General features: G+C 40.9%; 1 protein-coding gene across 1 annotated transcript; it reads left to right on the top strand.

The window, feature by feature from the left end:
* The first annotated feature begins 192 nt into the window (after positions 1 to 192).
* sin3b (SIN3 transcription regulator family member B) lies at positions 193 to 16,598 on the top strand. Its single transcript, XM_088426386.1, has 19 exons — positions 193 to 664; positions 1,711 to 1,817; positions 2,031 to 2,184; positions 5,063 to 5,431; positions 5,569 to 5,724; positions 5,867 to 5,995; positions 6,099 to 6,188; positions 6,261 to 6,379; positions 6,791 to 7,004; positions 7,107 to 7,223; positions 7,642 to 7,880; positions 8,512 to 8,695; positions 9,897 to 10,815; positions 12,119 to 12,288; positions 12,367 to 12,540; positions 13,503 to 13,595; positions 13,675 to 13,769; positions 14,868 to 15,066; positions 15,542 to 16,598. Exons 1-19 carry the CDS (start codon positions 548 to 550, stop codon positions 15,776 to 15,778), a joined length of 3,882 nt encoding a protein of 1,293 aa, XP_088282512.1. The 5' UTR covers positions 193 to 547; the 3' UTR covers positions 15,779 to 16,598.
* Positions 16,599 to 18,403: the final 1,805 nt, after the last annotated feature.

Raw genomic sequence — 18,403 nt, forward strand, 5'->3', positions numbered from 1 at the left:
GTGTACGCTCCGATTTCTCAAGTGACACGGCTCTTTGTAGCAGTGTTGGGGGGAGTGGAGCTTTCTCATTCTTGCGAATTCAGTCCTCCCATGGGGGCGCATGCGCACTACGATTCTTCACTCCCTTTTTTTCCTCTCACTTGACTCGAGCTTCCGGACGCCGAGTAACGCCGCTGCCGCCGAATTTAAAGAGACAGGCGATAGTTATTTTAAACACGATAAACGGCAACCATTGTCCCTCGGCTTTTTTCCCCCCCGTTCTCGGATGCGTTTCGACTCCACTCGTTCAATTCGACGATGTTTGGCCAAAGTCTCGTCGAGTAGCAGCTTGTCTGTCATCTGCCTCCACTCGGCTGGATTTTCCGTCCGTTAGCGCCGTGCGGAGCGACATTGCCCGGGCCAGGCAAAGTAGGGCTTGCTTTGCTCACTGGTGGCAGGCTGGCTCCCCGACCGAGAGGACGCTTTGTCGGCTAGCCAACCCGCCGAAGCGGCACCGAAGCTTCCCTCGCAAGTTGGGCTCCCGCAGCCTCCCGTCGTCGCCGGGCTCATGGCGAAGATCCAGGCGCACAGTACGGCGAAACAAATCAACCAAACTCAAGACAAACCTTTCGTTATAACACAAAAGCAAGTGCAGCAGCAACAGCAACACTTCCAGAAGCTCAAGGTAAGGAAGACAACGGCAAAAGGGGGAGGAAAAGTCCCCCTCGGAGTCACAACCATTTTGTTTTATTACACCGGGCTTGCCTTGTTTCAGGCACCCAACGTCGAGTCGAGTCGAGACGAGTGAAAGCGTTGTCGGCTAACCCCGCGGAGCTCACTATTCATTTCTCAACAGCACAACATCCATATTCAATCTTAAATGTTGAAAGTGTATTTTGTATGAGTGGGCGTCACAAGTGGCAGTCGAGTGACACAGTTTTGCGCTACTTTCCCATTTAACTATGTCATCGGCGGCCACGGAGAGCAAATGTGAACTCGAAAAAAGCTCGCTTGTGGGAAGTTCCTTCTTGTTCCTTTTTTCAGCCACCCTGAACAAAGTGGAGGACGCCAGAAACGCTAGCCGAGAGAGGCTACCCCACTTCAATAGCAGCTTCTTAACACGTTCATACAAATTGCAGTGTTCGCATTTTTCTCCCCGCGAGGTTGTTAAAATGGGCGACGAATAAACATCGAGTGTACAAATGTGCATGCGTGTGTAGGTGTCGGAGGACTTATTGTCGTCATTTGACTGGCTAATGCTAACATGAGTAGCCCTGCAAATATATCTGCCAACGCTTTGTGCGAACAAACACTATCTTGTCGCAACATAATCCCAAACTTGCTTGTGGCAAACGAAGGAGGGCACAAAGCAGCGAACAAAAGCATCTTGGCGTGTTTTGGTAGCCACACATTCATTCATTTATTTATTTATTTACTTGCTGTACACCGCGTACGGCTGTTTACTTGAGTATTTGTTCAGAGATTTCGGATTGGACAACGACAACATACGCCGTGTTCGAAACATGACACAAGTACCATTGACAAAATTCCGCTGTGCATTTGTGTACCTACAATTCGTCGCGGTCATTTTCTAATGGGGCTCTCTCGATATCAAGCGTACGCTGTTGAACTGCAGCAGAGCTGATTCAGCATCCTGCTTCGATATTTGACCGTGTCAAAACGCTTCTGTAGAATGCTTAATGTTCCAAATGTTCTTGACGTGTGTTGCAGGTTGAAGATGCCTTGTCATACCTGGACCAGGTTAAAATACGTTTTGCAAACGATCCTGGCATATACAACAAGTTTCTCGACATCATGAAAGAGTTCAAGTCACAGAGGTATTTCCCATCTGTCCGCTCCCCAGCATCGTATTTAAATGCAAACACTTGGGATTGTTATGTTTGTTTGCAGATCAATGTTTACATTTCATTTATTGCAACATTTAAACGTTATATATATATATATATATATATATATATATATATATATATATATATATATATATATATATATATAAATTTTTTTTTAACACCCTCTCTTCTCCTCTGCAGTATTGACACCCCAGGAGTAATAAATCGCGTGTCGCAGCTTTTCCATGGACACCCTGACTTAGTATTGGGTTTCAATGCCTTTCTCCCACCTGGGTATCGGATAGAGGTCCCAAAGAATGGAATTGCCTTCCTCCAGTCACCCTTCTCCTCACAGGTGAGAGAATAGTTAGATGTGTGACAACTGGCAATGTCATTGGGTTACCTTCAACACACGTGGTGTGGGTAGTGACTTGTGAGCCTATCTATCTGTACACGGGTCCCGAACTTCACACTCTGTTCACGACATCTGGCATTCCACCTTAACACTTTGGAAATTTTGCACAAATTGAGCTCCATATTCTGATTATCTAAGTTAGAAGAAGAAACAAATGTTCTGCTTAAATGAATGTTTGACAAAAAATGTTTTTATCGTTGGTATTAAAAATATACGTCGACAGTAATGTCCCTTGCTCAAAAGTGTGCACAGAAGACCTACAATTAAAATGCGTGAAGCTGAAAAAAAGTTATAAAGTATCACTAAGAGACTTGATATTCATCAGTCCAAGGTTAGACAAAATGTTAATCAATGGCAAAGACTCAGCACTCTCGCCTCTCTCCCAAGGAGTGGTCCTCCTATAAAGATGGCATGGTGAAGAATATTCAGTGAGGTTAAAAAAAAAAAAAAGTAGTGTAAATTAAAAATCTCGGGCCGAGCAAGTAGATAAGGATCTTACAAATGTTAATATTTTTAAATCTCTGATAGAACCCTCAAGATAAGATTTTTAACAGTTTTGGCCTTATTGTGTATTTGGTCTAGACTGACTGTCAAAAACGAACTCCTTACACAAAGGTTCTGCTCTGCCACATCACTTATTATTTATCCGGTCGTCTGAGGCAGAGCTCTTGAATGATCCCGCGTGATCTCACACACACCAAGACGAACATAAAGTTCTAGGTATGCGTCGATGGTAGCAGAGTGTTTCCCACAAATGTCACAAAGTTGGCAAGAAAAGACTTTCTTTGGAAAATACTTTCTTCCATCGGTGCAACTCACTTTAATGAAAAATATGGCCATTTAGGTAAGCATGGTGAGGGGAGTCTTACATTATTGACATGCTTTGCTTCCTCATGACCTGGATCATTGCTGTCATCAATGGAAATGTCAAATTCACAAGTTTATCAAGATATTTTGCAGAATACCTAGATGTCATCTGTCCAACAGCTGAAGCAAAAAAAAAAAAAAGATGTGTTGTAATAAGACAATGATCCAAAATGCAGAAGGAAAATCAAAAATAAACATAATGACTTCAAAAGAAGCAAAGACTTGTTCTGAAGAGTCATGACGTAGAATTCCGAGTGGGACTCTTTGGCATGACCTTGAGTTTTTACTCGTATCAGAGACCAGACATTTGAGTAATCTTGCTGAACCTCAACACTTTTGTAGAGAGAAATGGTCCAAAATTGTATCCTGATGGTTGTTCACATTTGATCTGCAGGTACAGGAAAATATTTGGTTGGGAATTTGGCTGCCAAAGGAGGGGTCGTTATTTAAACCAAGTGTTTTTCTTAGCTTCTCCTCCTTGCCCTGAAAATGTTAATGTCTTACTTTCAATGAATTGCATGAAAACTAACATTTGTAATGTAAAAGTTTATATTTTTTTGCATGTTTTAGATGAAAATCAAACTACACTTTATCAATAATTTATGCAGAAATTTAAGACATTCCAAAAGATTACCATCCTTTTCTTTTTCACTCTATGGTCCTGCTGCCATTTTGTTCCAGGTTTCCTGAAATCTGAATATTTGTGTAAATACATATAATAGATAACATTCAGGATTTTTGCTAGAAAATATATTGAGTAAAAATAAGCCAACATATGCAAACTGAGATTTTACGACCGATTTCACAAACCGTCGTAAGTCTTCAATATGCAACTTGCCTGGGATGATATTTTTTCCTTCCTCTTGTTCCATGTCCAAAACCGCATTATACTCTATTCAGTCATAATATTCAGAAATATTCCCCCCACCCTAGTATTGTTCATTCTTCACTGACTTTGTTCTATTTCACATCAGCTTTTCTGTGGGATTTTCAAAAGTAAACAATTCAAATTGGCTTTGTGCAATCCACCAGACTGTGAACATGCAAAGTTGATTTCTCCCCATTTATCACAGCAAACATTTGCTTTCGTACTCTCCAGAAAGACAGAGCCACACTCGTCATATCCTTAGGGTTCTGTTGTCAACAGTCTTGTACTGTGTGGTCTCCTTCAACAGGACATTTTGGGGTCTTGAGCCTGCTCTGTGCACCACTTTGGCAGTTTGCTGTGGTAATGCTGCATTTTCAAAGCTTGTATGCTATAAATACCAAAATAAAGCAGTAAAGCTAAATATTGAGACTCAGCTACGTGATAGGGCTTTTTGACTGCAACCATAACAGCATGACACATTCATGTAGGGCTACAGTTTGCAATTATTTTAATATTTGATTAATTTGTCAATCAATAAATCAGATGACTAAACAACAATATTTTATATTGACAGTGCAATAACAAACTAAAATTCAGTTACCAGATTGGTCCATAGCATCTTAGACAAAAAGACAGAAGTGATTTTTTTTTTCTCCCAAGGTACAGGAAAATAGTTGCAACTCAGATTCAATCCAGTTATAAATCTGTTTACATCTTGGATTAATGAAATAGAATATTTACTGGTGAGAGGCTGAAATGATGAGAATTTGAACTATTTTAAATCAAATTGTCTCAAAGCAATTAACAAAAACAGCTATCAACTCATTTGATGATTGACTAGTTGCTGATTAATAGATGCAGCTCTACAGCGATGTTGGGTTCATTTCCCAGATTAATGCTCATTTGGAAACAAGACAATAGTAGGTGATGTAGTATCAAGGGTGTTAAGATAACATGGTTAAAATTGAGTTCTTTCTCTGGGTGATCTTTCACAGTCTCTTGCTTTTGTCAACGATACATATATATGTTACACCGTAGCACAGTTTCTCAGAGCATTTGGATTTCAATTTGTCATCTTTCCAGGTGTCGCCCGGCCAACAGGGGAAGATTGTCACCACCTCCACCGCGACATCGACCTCCGGTTCTGCATCCGCCACCACCTCTGAAGCCGGACCGGCCCATACCAGTGACGTGAAGTCAGCCTCGGCAGAGTCCTTATCTTCCTCAATTTCTTCAGCCGGGGCCACGGAAAACCACAGCAGACTGTCCCTTCCCTTGGCAAGCAGAGAGAATCAGAATCAAGCCGCCACTTCATCTGTGTCCCCGCCCGCCTCAGAGACCAGTCCGGTCGAATTCGACAGTGCCATCAGCTACGTAAACAAGATCAAAAACCGCTTTCTGGACCACCCAGAGATCTACAGAGCCTTTCTAGAGATTCTTCATACATATCAGGTACTACTCTGCTCTTCTTGAGTGCTGCATTGCACTCTGCTGTTTTTGCCAGTCATGTCTTTGCTGTGGCATTTTGTCTTCACTCTGAGTGACTAAGGTCCATTTTGGTAATACTCTCACTGCCTTCCACCTCCCAGAAGGAGCAGTTGGAGGTAAAGGAGAGCCGGGGCAGTCGAGGCACCAGCGGGATGACTGAAGATGAGGTCTTTTCCAAAGTTGCCAGTCTTTTCAAGGGACAAGAGGACTTGCTGGCCGAGTTTGGTCAATTCTTGCCCGACGCCAAGAGATCGCTGGTCAGTCGAGACAGAGCAATATTTAATCCCTCGCTTATTCTCGCAAAATGTCATGCTGATAACCTTGTCTTCTTAATAATGAGTTTGACACATAGCTTTCATATTCAGGCGAGCAATACATAATCCAATGTGTTATCAATAGTTCACCGGGAACTCGCTGACGGGTGGAAAAGAGCAGCTGAAAAGACCAGATGATGATGACCTGATAACCAAACAGAACAAAAAGAGGCCCAGGCCCATACTCCTTCCCCACATGTCTCCATTACTCAAGGTAGTGCACTCAAATATTTTACAACTTGTTCAACATCGATGCAATAGATGGTTCATTGGAATAAGCATGTCTGATTTTTTTTCTCTCTTTTTTTTCCATAAAGAAAAAAATGAAGTATACCTGTACCAAAGACCAATCCATCGCTTCAGTTGGCAAACATGGAGTCTTGCGAGAGTTCTCCTTCTTTGATAAGGTGGGGAATCTTTAACCTTTTTCTATGGGATGATTAGTTTACTGGTTCTATAACCTGCCGTTTGCCTTTTAGGTTCGTCGCCTGTTTAAAAGCCAGGAAGTGTATGAGAACTTCCTGCGCTGCATTGCCTTGTTCAACCAGGAGGTGGTATCAGGAGCTGAGTTACTCCAGCTGGTCACTCCTTTCCTGGGGTAAGTAGGTTATGGAAAATGACCCCAAAAGTTAATGAATCTCTAGATTTCTTTCATTTTGAAACTATTCAGTTATAAAGTGTATCAAGTATTACGTTGTAAATGCAAATCACTGCAGCTCATAGATAAAGCTCTCTACAAAGATGAGACATTTCAAAATTTTGCAAAAAACCCAAAACACAGTTTGGGTGATTTCTTTCATTTGAGAATTCCTTGGACCATGCAATTGTAATGCTTTCGCAAAAACGTGTGGTTTGTACATTACTATATTTCAGCAACAGAAAATTACACCATTTTTTTGTACGTTTCTTCCACAGCAGTAAATGGCCTAATAGTATTCGGCAAAAAAATGTAAACATTGTCTGGAATTTTGAAATTTGTCACTCATGATTGAATCCAAACGCTTTCCAGGAAGTTTCCTGAAGTGTACACACAGTTCAAGTCCTTTTTGGGAGACAAAGAGCTCTCTCATGCCATGTCGGGGCTGTCAGATCGCTACATGGAGGGAGGTGGAGGCAGGGAAGTGGATTATGCCTCTTGCAAACGCCTGGGCTCCAGCTACAGAGCGCTGCCCAAGACCTACCAGCAACCTAAATGCAGTGGGCGCACCGCCTTATGCAAAGAGGTGGGACCACATTCTGTTCAGTTACTCTTACAATCTGAAATTGATAGATAAATGCATGGTACAGAGAAACCTGTCACTGATGAGTTGCGCTAATGTGTTAAGGTGTTAAATGACACCTGGGTGTCATTCCCCTCCTGGTCAGAGGACTCCACCTTTGTCAGCTCCAAGAAGACCCCTTATGAAGAACAATTGCACCGCTGTGAGGATGAAAGATTTGAGGTACTACGTCGATATTTTTAAATATATGGTGTTTATTAATGTGTGATTATAGCGCGTGTACACTGCTGTATATATGGTACATGCACATGGAACACACACTCATGTAAGTTTCATATATAGCAAGTTTCATACATAGCAAATGCTTACAAATGTAATTTTGAGGGGAAAAAAAGTACAGATAGTGTAAGCAACCTGGCGTGTATATTGCCACTTTGCAATTTGTAAAATTGTCTTTTTCTACTTTTTTAAAATTATTGTTAAACATCCATTTACACTTTTGAGTGTTGATAGATTTTTTTTTTTATAATATACATCACAAATTACTTTTTGGTAAATCGTGACTCCTCATGGGATACTCTGCACACTATGACTGAAGACAGTTTTAATTAACAAACACATTTTGACATCTACCTGTTAGTTGGATGTTGTTCTGGAGACCAACCTGGCCACCATTCGAGTACTTGAGAGTGTGCAGAAGAAGCTATCTCGTCTCTCGCCTGAGGACCAGGATCGCTTCCGGCTTGACGACTGCCTGGGCGGCACCTCTGAGGTCATCCAACGCCGTGCCGTGTATCGCATCTATGGTGACAAGGCCCCTGAGATCATAGAGGGGCTTAAGAGGAGTCCAGCTACAGCAGTGCCTGTGGTGCTTAAGAGGTCAGAGCATCCCCCTCTTATACACAAAAAACAGCTGTATTGAAAAGTCACAAATTCATACACTATAAAACATCTGCTGCGATTATACATATCAGATGGTCTCTGGGGCGGCTTGGTGGAAGAGTAAATAGCACATCTGCCTCACAGTTAGAGGGATCTGTGTTCAAATCCATCTCGCTCTGGCCTTCCTGTGTGGAGTTTGCATGTTCTCCCCAAGCCCCCGCGGGCTCTTTTTGGGCACTTCAGCTTCCTCCCACACTCCAAAAACATGCATGGCAGGTGTATTGGACATAGTAAATTATCCTTAGATGTGATTGGGTGCATGAATTGTTGTTTGTCTTTGTGTGCCCTGCAATTGGATGGCAACCAGTTCAGGGTGTCCCCAGCCTACTGCCCAAAGCCAGCTGGGATAGGCAGCAGCATGCCTGCGACGTTTGTGCGTAGAAGCGGCTCTAGAAAACGGATGGGTGGTCTCTATACATGAGAAATGTTTGGATGTTTGCATAATGATGTAGCTTTTGAATGTATGTCTGTACTAACTGTGAAATCTGCCATCGCGGTCAATAACATACAGTAGTTGGTCACATTACCACATTAAAGTTTCGTAGTGAACCTTCGTTGTGGTTCACAGATTGAAAGCCAAGGAAGAGGAGTGGAGAGAGGCCCAGCAGGGTTTCAACAAAATCTGGAGGGAGCAGTATGAGAAGGCCTACCTCAAGTCCCTGGACCACCAAGGAGTCAACTTCAAACAGAATGACATGAAAGCTCTGCGCTCAAAGAGTCTCCTCAATGAGATAGAAAGTGTCTACGATGAGGTGAACATTTTAGTTTCTTTCTTGCATCAACAGCATCTGGATTCTGTGACAGTTTGATATCTTGAAGTTCATATTTTGTACAATGTTCAGTGCAGCATCACAGATACAACACCATAATTTAGCCATAATGGAAAGGTCTGGCTATTAATTTCTTAGCTCTTTGTCCATTCTCCAATAATATGAGCTCTTGTAGATTTCAGTTATGTTAAATGTTTTTTTTGGGTTTTTTTTGCTGTTATGGATCTACTACACCAAAGATGTTACTTTGTTTCATGTCTATTCGCTCAAGTTCACTCTGCAGACTTCCTTTTACACCTTGCATTACTGTGCTACCAGCTTCATATATATTCAGAAACCATCAGCCTCATTTGCCTCAAAGTAGTTTTTGAATTTTCAATGAGTAACTTTGCATGTATAAACAAACCACATGAGGCAGCTGCTGTGTGTTTGACCAAACACAGATTCCCATCCCAAGAGACTTCTGAATTTCCTCATCTTTGTATAATATACGCATCATAAGGCAAGAATAGAATTAGCCCTTTATCATTCCCGTTATGGGCAAAATCCGTAACAATAACAGCAAAGTGGACAGTGGCACACACAAAAACCCAAGAATAAAAAATCCCCAAATACTAGGCAATGAGAATGAATGTGAAGTAGGGAAAGACAGGTTATCTGCCAGGGCATTTATCAGTGCCACAATGGCTATATTTTTTTCAATTTATCGTTAACTTTATATGAGATCTGCAAATTCTGTTTTTGTTGAAATTTAAAATAGAGACAATTAAATGTTTAACAATTTTGTTGTTTTGAAAACTTTATTATAGAAAATTGATTAGGTTTATAATGTATTTTTAAGATGTCCTAATCACAATCAAAGGTGTGCTGTGAGTGGAAACTACTTGAACTTTTGGTCAGAATAAAAAAAAAAAAATAAGGAAAAAGAAGACAATGTTTTACCGAAAACAATTGTTTGATTAATGATGTTAGCAGCTTCCTTGGCTACTAATATTTGGTATCGGCAAAAAACAAACAAACGAAAAAATCACACGTTGATCTGTCTCCAAGGAGAATACAAATGCAAATAAACTTACATATCTTCTCACAATTCTGCTTTACAAAAGCTCCACACAATGTGATCTGATTTTATCTGAGGTTTGATCAAGGCTATTTAAAGCTCATCTTCACGCTTGTGTTTTAGCGACAGGAGCAGAGCACAGAAGAGGGAGGTGTTGGCCAGCAGGCTCGCAACGGCTCCAGTGCGGCGGTGGCCAGCGAGCCTCACATGGTGTTTGCGTACGAGGACAAACAGATATTGGAGGACGCCGCTGCGCTCATCATCTACCACGTCAAACGCCAGCCCACCATTCACAAAGACGACAAGGACCACATAAAGCGCATCATCCAGCACTTTGTCCCCGACCTGTTCTTCTCGCGCCGCGGTGAGCTCAGCGACACAGAGGATTGGACTGATGAGGAGGCGGAGCCAGACGATGGAGGAGAGCGAGGAGCGAGCGGAGCAGCACCGACAACGCCGGCCACAACAGCAGCGGCAGCAGCACCACCACCACAACCACCACCACCAACCGCTGCAGCAGCAGGGAATGCTAACACTTCTGATGCCACAGCAACTAGTGGTCAGTCTCAGCCTCAAACAGCCCAAGGTCAAGGCTCAGTCCAAAGCCAGCAGCAACTGCACAATGAATCCAGAAGGCGGCGCGGCAGCCCATCCCAACTGCCAGACACTGAGACTTGCAGCACTCCTGGCGGCTCCAGCCAAACTGTGACCACCACCGCCAACACCACATCTAACCCTGGATCCACACCAATGGAGGCCAGTTTAGGCGCCACTGCTGAGAAGGTGGACCTGCGTGACCCTGAAGCAGAGCACCAGAAGGAGCTGGACGACGTCTACAACCTGTTTTACGTCAACAACAACTGGTACTTCTTCCTGCGGCTGCACCAGACTTTGTGCTCGCGCCTGCTGCGGGTGTACCGGCAGGCCGAGCGGCAACTGTTGGAGCACCGCGCCGAGCAGAGCAGGGAGAGGTTGCTGGTGGCCGAAGGGAGGCGAGAAAAGGCATGCGACCTCGCCTTGGAGCTGCGCCTCAAACAGCCAAGTAAGTTGAAAGATAAAATGTAAAAGAAAAAAAAAAGACAAAAACATAATTAAAACTATCACAATTTAATATTTATTTTTGCATTTAATATTCTGATTTAAAATGCATTAAAGTGGCACTGTGTAAGATTTAGGTCGTTTTTCATAAAAAATGAATAAATACAATTATACATTTCAAAAACTTGTAAATAAATGTGTTCTAAACGACCAACAGTATGTTTTAAATATAATCGTAGGTCTAGGTACCATTAAATGATATTACATGGGGAGTGGCATTCCTCTGGAGGTCACATACTCCCTTTAAAGAGTATTACAAACTAATTTCCTGCCAGTTAGTTTATATACCAATTATTATTCATTTAGTATTGTTTAGTGATTAAAAAAACAACAACAATTTGGCAAAGTCGCCCAATATGTTTTAGTAATTGTTTTCTGATGGTAAAAGTACATTTTTGCAAATTTCTCATTTTTACGCAAAAAATAATCTGCCTGATATCATGGACTACAGAAATCAGAAAAATGACTGTTCAAATAATGAAATTGAAGAATTTTATAGAAACTAACTCTTAACCATTTTCAAGATAGTTGTTGATATGCTATTTTACTAGTTCTTGACGAATAGATCAAGTTTAACAGCTATCAAATATTTTTGCATATATTGGATTCATCACATTCCTACCTTGCTGTGAGGAGTCTGCATGTTTCCCCCAGTTCAAAATACATACATGTTAAAGAAACAGTTACAAAAAATACAAATTGTGCCTAGGACTTATTTGCCCATATTTCAAGTGTAGTCGCAACAAAGGAAAATAATCAAGGAATTGCTTGAAATTGTCATTATCATCTCGTTTCAGCCTCTCAGCGTTAATATTCATTCTCTTTCTGCAGTCCTTTCCAACAGCTTAGCATACGTACCGCTTTTTTTTTTAATCACAATAAGACATTACAAACATCTGGTTTTACTTCAGAAATCGATGACTTAACCAGTGACATTCAGTTTTAAAGCGGTTCGTGAGGATATAATTTGCTCTCATGTGGCATTGCTGAATTATTATTATTGTTCACTAAACTAAACCAAATAAAACATGGTTCAAGACCATGTTGGACACACGGATGCAATGTTATACAGTCGCACTAACCACTGTACCGCCGCACGGCTGCGCATTCACTTTAATTTTGGCTCGCCACCAAATGGCACGCTCCACTTTCATGTCCAAATGCTCTTGATATGTTAAGTACTTTTCCTACATCTACGGATCCCTAGTTTGAAGTGTAGTTGAGGTAAAACATTTTTGTATGTGCAGGTGAAGTGGAGTTAGAGGAGTACTACCCAGCCTTCTTGGACATGGTTCGCAGCTTGCTGGATGGCAACCTTGATTCCACTCAGTACGAGGACACGCTGCGAGAGATGTTCACCATTCACGCCTACATCGGCTTCACCATTGACAAGGTCATCCACAATATCATCCGGCAGGTAGGCATATTCTCACATACCGCACTGTGACTAAAAGTCCAATGCTCTATAACTTGAACTTTTTGTGTCCTACTCTAGCTCCAGCACCTGGTGAGCGACGAGGTGTGTCTGCAAGTGGTGGATCTGTATTTGGCCGAAAGGAAGCGGGGTGCCGCCGGGGGGAACCTCTCTTCCCAGTGCGTGCGAGCCGCCTGGGAGACCAGCTATCAGTGGAAGGCTGAGAGAGCCATGGCTGAAGAGAACTGTTTCAAGGTCAGTCGTCAATCAAGCCAATATCTTTGAACAAAGGCATAAAAACTGACATTTTGATACCACTCTTGACCTCGTTATACTATCTTCCAGCTGTTCCTAATGTCTTGACCGGCAATGGGCTCTTGGGACAAACACCATACGTGTTGAAAATGCAGTTTACCTTTTTCCAGTCAGGGGAAATATGACGACCGTGCACTCTTAGTCTCAATGTTATCTGCAAAGTATGAGGCATTAAAGCGATTTTTTTTTTTTTTTCCTTGCGGGGCATGAATGGTGCTTTGTACGTTTTTTTGGTTTCCAGGCGTTCGTGTGCATCAGATATTTACTATCATAACACATAGAAAGATTGGCAGGCTGCACTTCACCCCAGAGCAGGTTATTCAGACAAAAACCATCAAGGGAGAAAATAGAGAAGACAGAATTGTTCTGTCCCTTTATTGCTCAATTGAAGCCGCCAAGGCTGATTTGTTTGTCACAGAGTAACCAGACCTGATCAGCAGGAGATGATCAACCCATGGAATGTGCTCATGCCGTTGCTATGACAAATCACTGCTCTTGGAAAAAGTAGTTTACTAAAAAGTAAGGCGGACGTGTAATTGTTCTTACAGGAGAATTTACGTGGTTGAAAACCACAGTACTATTAAGGTTTGATTCATTTGTGAATTTGATACAGCGTATACACACTTTATCGCTAGCTTTGAATTTAATACTGTTGGCATTAGATAAGATGCACTTTGGAATACATTGATGATTGTTGTTTTAGAAAAGCCAAAGACAGTTTGTGATGATTTGTTTGGGCAGGTCCTGCAAGCAGTGCATGTAGCCATTTCAAATAACAATTTTTCGAACCCGGAAAAGACTAAGTTGGATTCCTGGCAATGCAGATTGTGTGCAAAACCACGTTTAACTATCTTTAAAGTATGGAAGCAAATGTCTTTATATCTATCTTTTGATTTTATCAGGTCATGTTTATTCAAAACAAGGGTCATGTGACAATGACAATTGAGCTCCAGGACACAGAGGAGGCCCAGGCTGATGACCCCTTGGATGTTCAGGTAAGTGCATTATTATATTATAAAGCACAACATCCAGTCATGCGATTGTCCCATTTAAGTACTGTCATTTATGTCTCAGTGCTTATCCACTTACATGGAGCAATTTGTTGGAACCGAATCGAGTCTGTGCTCACAAGCAGATGGCTACTTCTTCAAACCAGTCTTTCTTCCACGGTGAGATAGTTGAACTCACACTTTTTGTACCCTGTGAGATTTCAAACACTTTCTGCTCTCACATGCTGGTCTGACCTTCATTTCTTCACATGTTTATAACCATTTTTTTATTACAAAATAATGAACATTTTTCAATCTGTTCCAAGGCCGCTCCGTAGCAATCATAAAATCTTAATTACTGTACAGGAGTGTTTGAAGTACATAGAACCGGACATTTCACATTCATAACTGTCATTCAAGTATAAGAATTAATAATCACAAGAATTTCATTTTGTGAAAATAAAACACTTAAGTCCAACCTTTCTTGAGATGACATTTTCAGGGTCAAACTGATGCAGTCGTAAAATGAATGTCAAATATGTGACTCAAGCCTAATGGCAGTTAGATTTTTTAGCCTTATGCTGCGGGTGGCATGAACTGCAGTATTTAACTCGTCTGTCAACTATTAAGCTAACATATGCAAAAACTGTATCCTTGAATTACAACTGTAGTCATGTGTTTGTGTACTTTTTTGTGTTTTGACATGTTTTTGTGTGCGTGTCAAGATTTTTTTCTTTGTTTTGTGTTTTTTTATGTGTATGGGGTATGTGTTTTTAGGTCTTTCTGATATAATTTGGTGGATTTCCATCTATGTATTCGAATTTTCAAGAACTGGGTGAAAATAATAAAACATGAAAAGAAGTGTTAGAAGTTTGGATAGGAAAAAACAGGCCTACAATTCACAAAAATAAGAGTTTATATCTTAAATAAGAATTTTGGCTATGGAAATGTTTTTTACGCGTAAACCATGACAGGAACATAAAATGTTTTGATCACGGATAAAATTCTGGGTCTAAGACCCCTGGTTACATCACTCCTCAAGCACATAAGTTAACCAATTTATTCGCAAAATAAAATCAAATGGAAACAACATTAGTTAAATGTTTGTTTTGCGCATTTGAATGGAAACCTCATTATTGTCTATGCTCTTCATTCATAGTGTATTTGCTTGTATTTTGTGTTGTGTGTTATGTTTTATGTTAATCATATCAGCTTGTACCAGCTCTGGTTTTGAAATACCCGTAAGAGAAAAAGCTAATACTTGTCGGTCTTGCATAGGAACCTTCGTCGTTTCCGGCGCTGGCAGGTGCGTCAGGTGGAGGCCATGCGCTGCCGGCGAGAGTGGCACCGGCAAATGGGCGTGGAGAACGCTGGCAGCCTGGACTGTCGCTTCAAGCTGAACACTCACAAGATGGTGTTTGTCATGAACTCTGAGGACTACATGTACCGCAGAGGAGCACTTGTCAAGGCCAGAAAGGTATGCTTGCATGTCTTTTTTTTTTTTTTTTTTTTTTTTTTTTTAACTCTTCTCCATGGGCCTGATTGTCAACACACAGAATATCCTCCCGGGGCCCAGTCATATGTGTCCATTTATTTTTGGTGTCTAGATTTTGAGTTATCTAAGCTACTCTACTAAGTCCTTGTGTGCTCAGTAGAGGACATCCCAACCTTTCCATTGATGTCTCATATGTTTGGGTGGGATGCAAGTAGCGTTGCCCGTCTTGCCGAGACCAAATGGACACAACAGTGGACACAAATATTTGGGTCTCAAGAGGGTGTGGAAGTTGTTTTATGTATAACACTGTGGTTTTATGTGTACTATAAAAAGTCAAATTGAGGTGGTTTACTTACCACTTTTGCATTGACTAGTTGGATTTGGCTAAAAAGTTGCCCATATACTTGTTTTGAGATTGACTGCTTTAATCCATGTGGCCCGTCTTTTCCTTACCCAGTCTCAGCACAGAGTAGCGGCGAGCCAGCACGAGCGCTTAGCCAAGTGGCATCGGGGTTGGCGGACCGAGCACGTGACACCCTTGGCCGAGCGTGGCGTGCACAAGTGGCTGATGGGGGAGGACGAGGAGGACATGATCCCCTGCAAGACCACTTGCCTGTCCACAGAGCTCAAGGGCCAGGCCGTCAACAGATACCGCGTTCATTACAGCGGTGGCAAAGCCCCCGCCTCGCCTTAAGGGGACACGCATGAACATACTCACACTAAATACACAATACAGTACTTGTGTACGTTCACCCGTGTGTTCACTCGTACGCGCAGAGTGAGCATGTCGGGAGAAAATGTCATAAACTATTGTGGACTCATGGGGCCCATGAGACTCCCTCCCCCACCCGCCCTCCAACAAAAACCCTCTCACTCAGCATCAGCAGTATCGTCTGGCACTAAAAGTCAACAGGACTTGACCACATAATGGAAATAGATTCAGAAATGTGAATGTCTGTTTCATTTGTCTTTTTTTTTTTTTTTTTTTTAAATGAAAGTTTCGTGTAGTTTTTAGCTTGTAAAGCCAGATAGCCTTCTGATTGTTGGTGGATTTAATGAGCGTTTCTACGAACGAGATCATTGTATAAGCGCGCGTATGTACGTTTGTGTATCCTGTTCTTCATTATGACAAGTATGTGCATATGTATTTTTTCTATATACAGTATGCATTTACAACATCTGAAAATCATGTGGTTCTCTGTGTTTGCTGTTGGCCAACTCTTGATGTTTGCATTATGTTTTTTTTTTTTTTTTGCCCACGCCCCCTTTTTGTATCGTAGCTAAACGCGTTATTAGCGGCGCAACAAGGAGTCACTCCTCCAAGTTGATTGGTTTAATACTGAAGAAATTATGTATCATCTTGATTTCACTGAATGTTTTCTTTGTGTTGTCTTTTTTGTTTTTGTTTTGCATACTGACATTGAAAATAAAATCAAAAATATCAGTGTTAAAATAGAATGTATAACATTTATCCTGTATCAGTTATAAAAATAAACAACCTAGTTGTGACCTTAGATGTTGATGGACACGTCTTCTCAGTAACACTAAAATCTTTAGCGTGCAGGTTATTTGTTGATATTTGTTGCTGAGTAGCACAGTATATGAGTTCTTAGCGCATCTGCCTCAATTACGAGGTTATAGGTTGGAATCCGAACACCATCCCAGTTTGTGCTTCCTGTCACATTCGTTCGTTTGGTTTAACCCTTGTGTGATTTTGTCCGAACTTTGATCTTTACATCAAAACCATTTTATATCCCTGGGAAAGATTGAATTGCGTTGAATACAGTCGGGAGCTGAAATTTCACCCAAAGGTGGCATGTCAAAGTCAAAATGGCAGAGGCTACTTTGTAATCACACTGCCATGAGTGGCTTTTTTTTTTTTCAAGTCAGGCACTTTAATGCACTTGGTTGTATTTTTTTCATGTTTTAGAGTAGACTAAACTTTAATCTGTATTAACGCTGTAAAAAGTAGTTAACAGTAGTTGTTGAAGGTTAATTTATATTCCTTTTGTTAATGTTGAAAAGGCAGTTTTAGGTATCCTTTTGCCATTTTTTAAAAAATAATCATTTTTAGACTTTTTATTCTCCGATAGGGGGGTGGGCTTTGCAAAATATAATTGAAAAGCATTTTATAAGGGGAAGACAAAAATTAAATCAAGTCGTAGATATTACTTGATTTGATATATTTTATGTGAGAGTTAGTCAACGGAAGGGGGAGACGAGGAATATAATTTAAATTTGTGCAAACAGAAAACTTCCTCCCGAGTCTGGAAAGGGTCATTCCATAGATGGAGTCGCTTTGTTTATTTATTTATTTATTTATTCATTCAAAGTACAATATTTATATAGATTGATGTTTTTAGAAATACTAAAAAGTACTTTGGAGTGTGAAGTTTTTTCCTGCTGGATAAATCCATTAAATAAATTTGCTGCGATAACATAACAGGTCTAAGTTAACTGCGCATGCGCAATGAGCACATTTACGTAACCGGGATTTTACGTGATTGTAGGACTCGATTTATCTTTAAACACGACAGTTTTTTTGTTTGAATTTGTAATGAGTTCATATGTTCTATTCTTCCGTGTGCAACATGCTGGTGAGTCATTACTTTTTCAACAATTTCCGTAAAACAAGAGTACAGTACTTCATCAGCGGGTGTGTTAATTTCAACGCGATACAATTAGCTTAGCTAGTGAAAAGTTACTTTATAATGTGGTGTACGGATTTTCTGTTTATTCGTCTTTATATCGTCTTGTGCTTGTAATTGCTTGTGTGTGAAACATGTGCATTGATTTCACCCATTGAAATGATTAAAGTAGTGTTAAAGAATAACGTAACTAATTGAGTAAACTCGACGCATGTTAATGTAGTCCCAATTATATAATCCTGCCCCCTAGTGTCACATGAAGGAATAACAAGCCCAAAGCGTCTGCTGCCGTTTGGAGACTAATGTCATGTTTTACTGGTGTCTCCGATTTGACATAAAAATATCAGCTTCTTTTGGTGCATGCTTTGGTTGTATGAATTATCTTATTTTCCTTGGGGTCGCAAATGTTTTAGATTTGAACAACATTTTTACGGTACAATACTTCACTGTTGCTAAACCTTTTTTCCAACTTAACTGGCGGATCGTTTTAATGGACGCACCATGATTTTCTTTCTTCCACGTAAGATTCTAAATAATCAATTTTCTCAAATGCGTAAGTTAACCTCTTTAAATAATTTTGTACTTTAATTCCTCCTAACAATGTGGCTTCGTTAGTTTGGGGCTGCAACTCTTTTTTTTCTTCTTCTTCGGCGCTTCATTGTGTCGGAACT

The sequence above is a fragment of the Hippichthys cyanospilos genome, chromosome 10 (genome assembly GCF_059441005.1).
Source record: "Hippichthys cyanospilos isolate Australia breed blue-spotted pipefish chromosome 10, RoL_Hcya_1.0, whole genome shotgun sequence".
In the NCBI taxonomy this organism is placed as follows: Eukaryota; Metazoa; Chordata; class Actinopteri; order Syngnathiformes; family Syngnathidae; genus Hippichthys; species Hippichthys cyanospilos.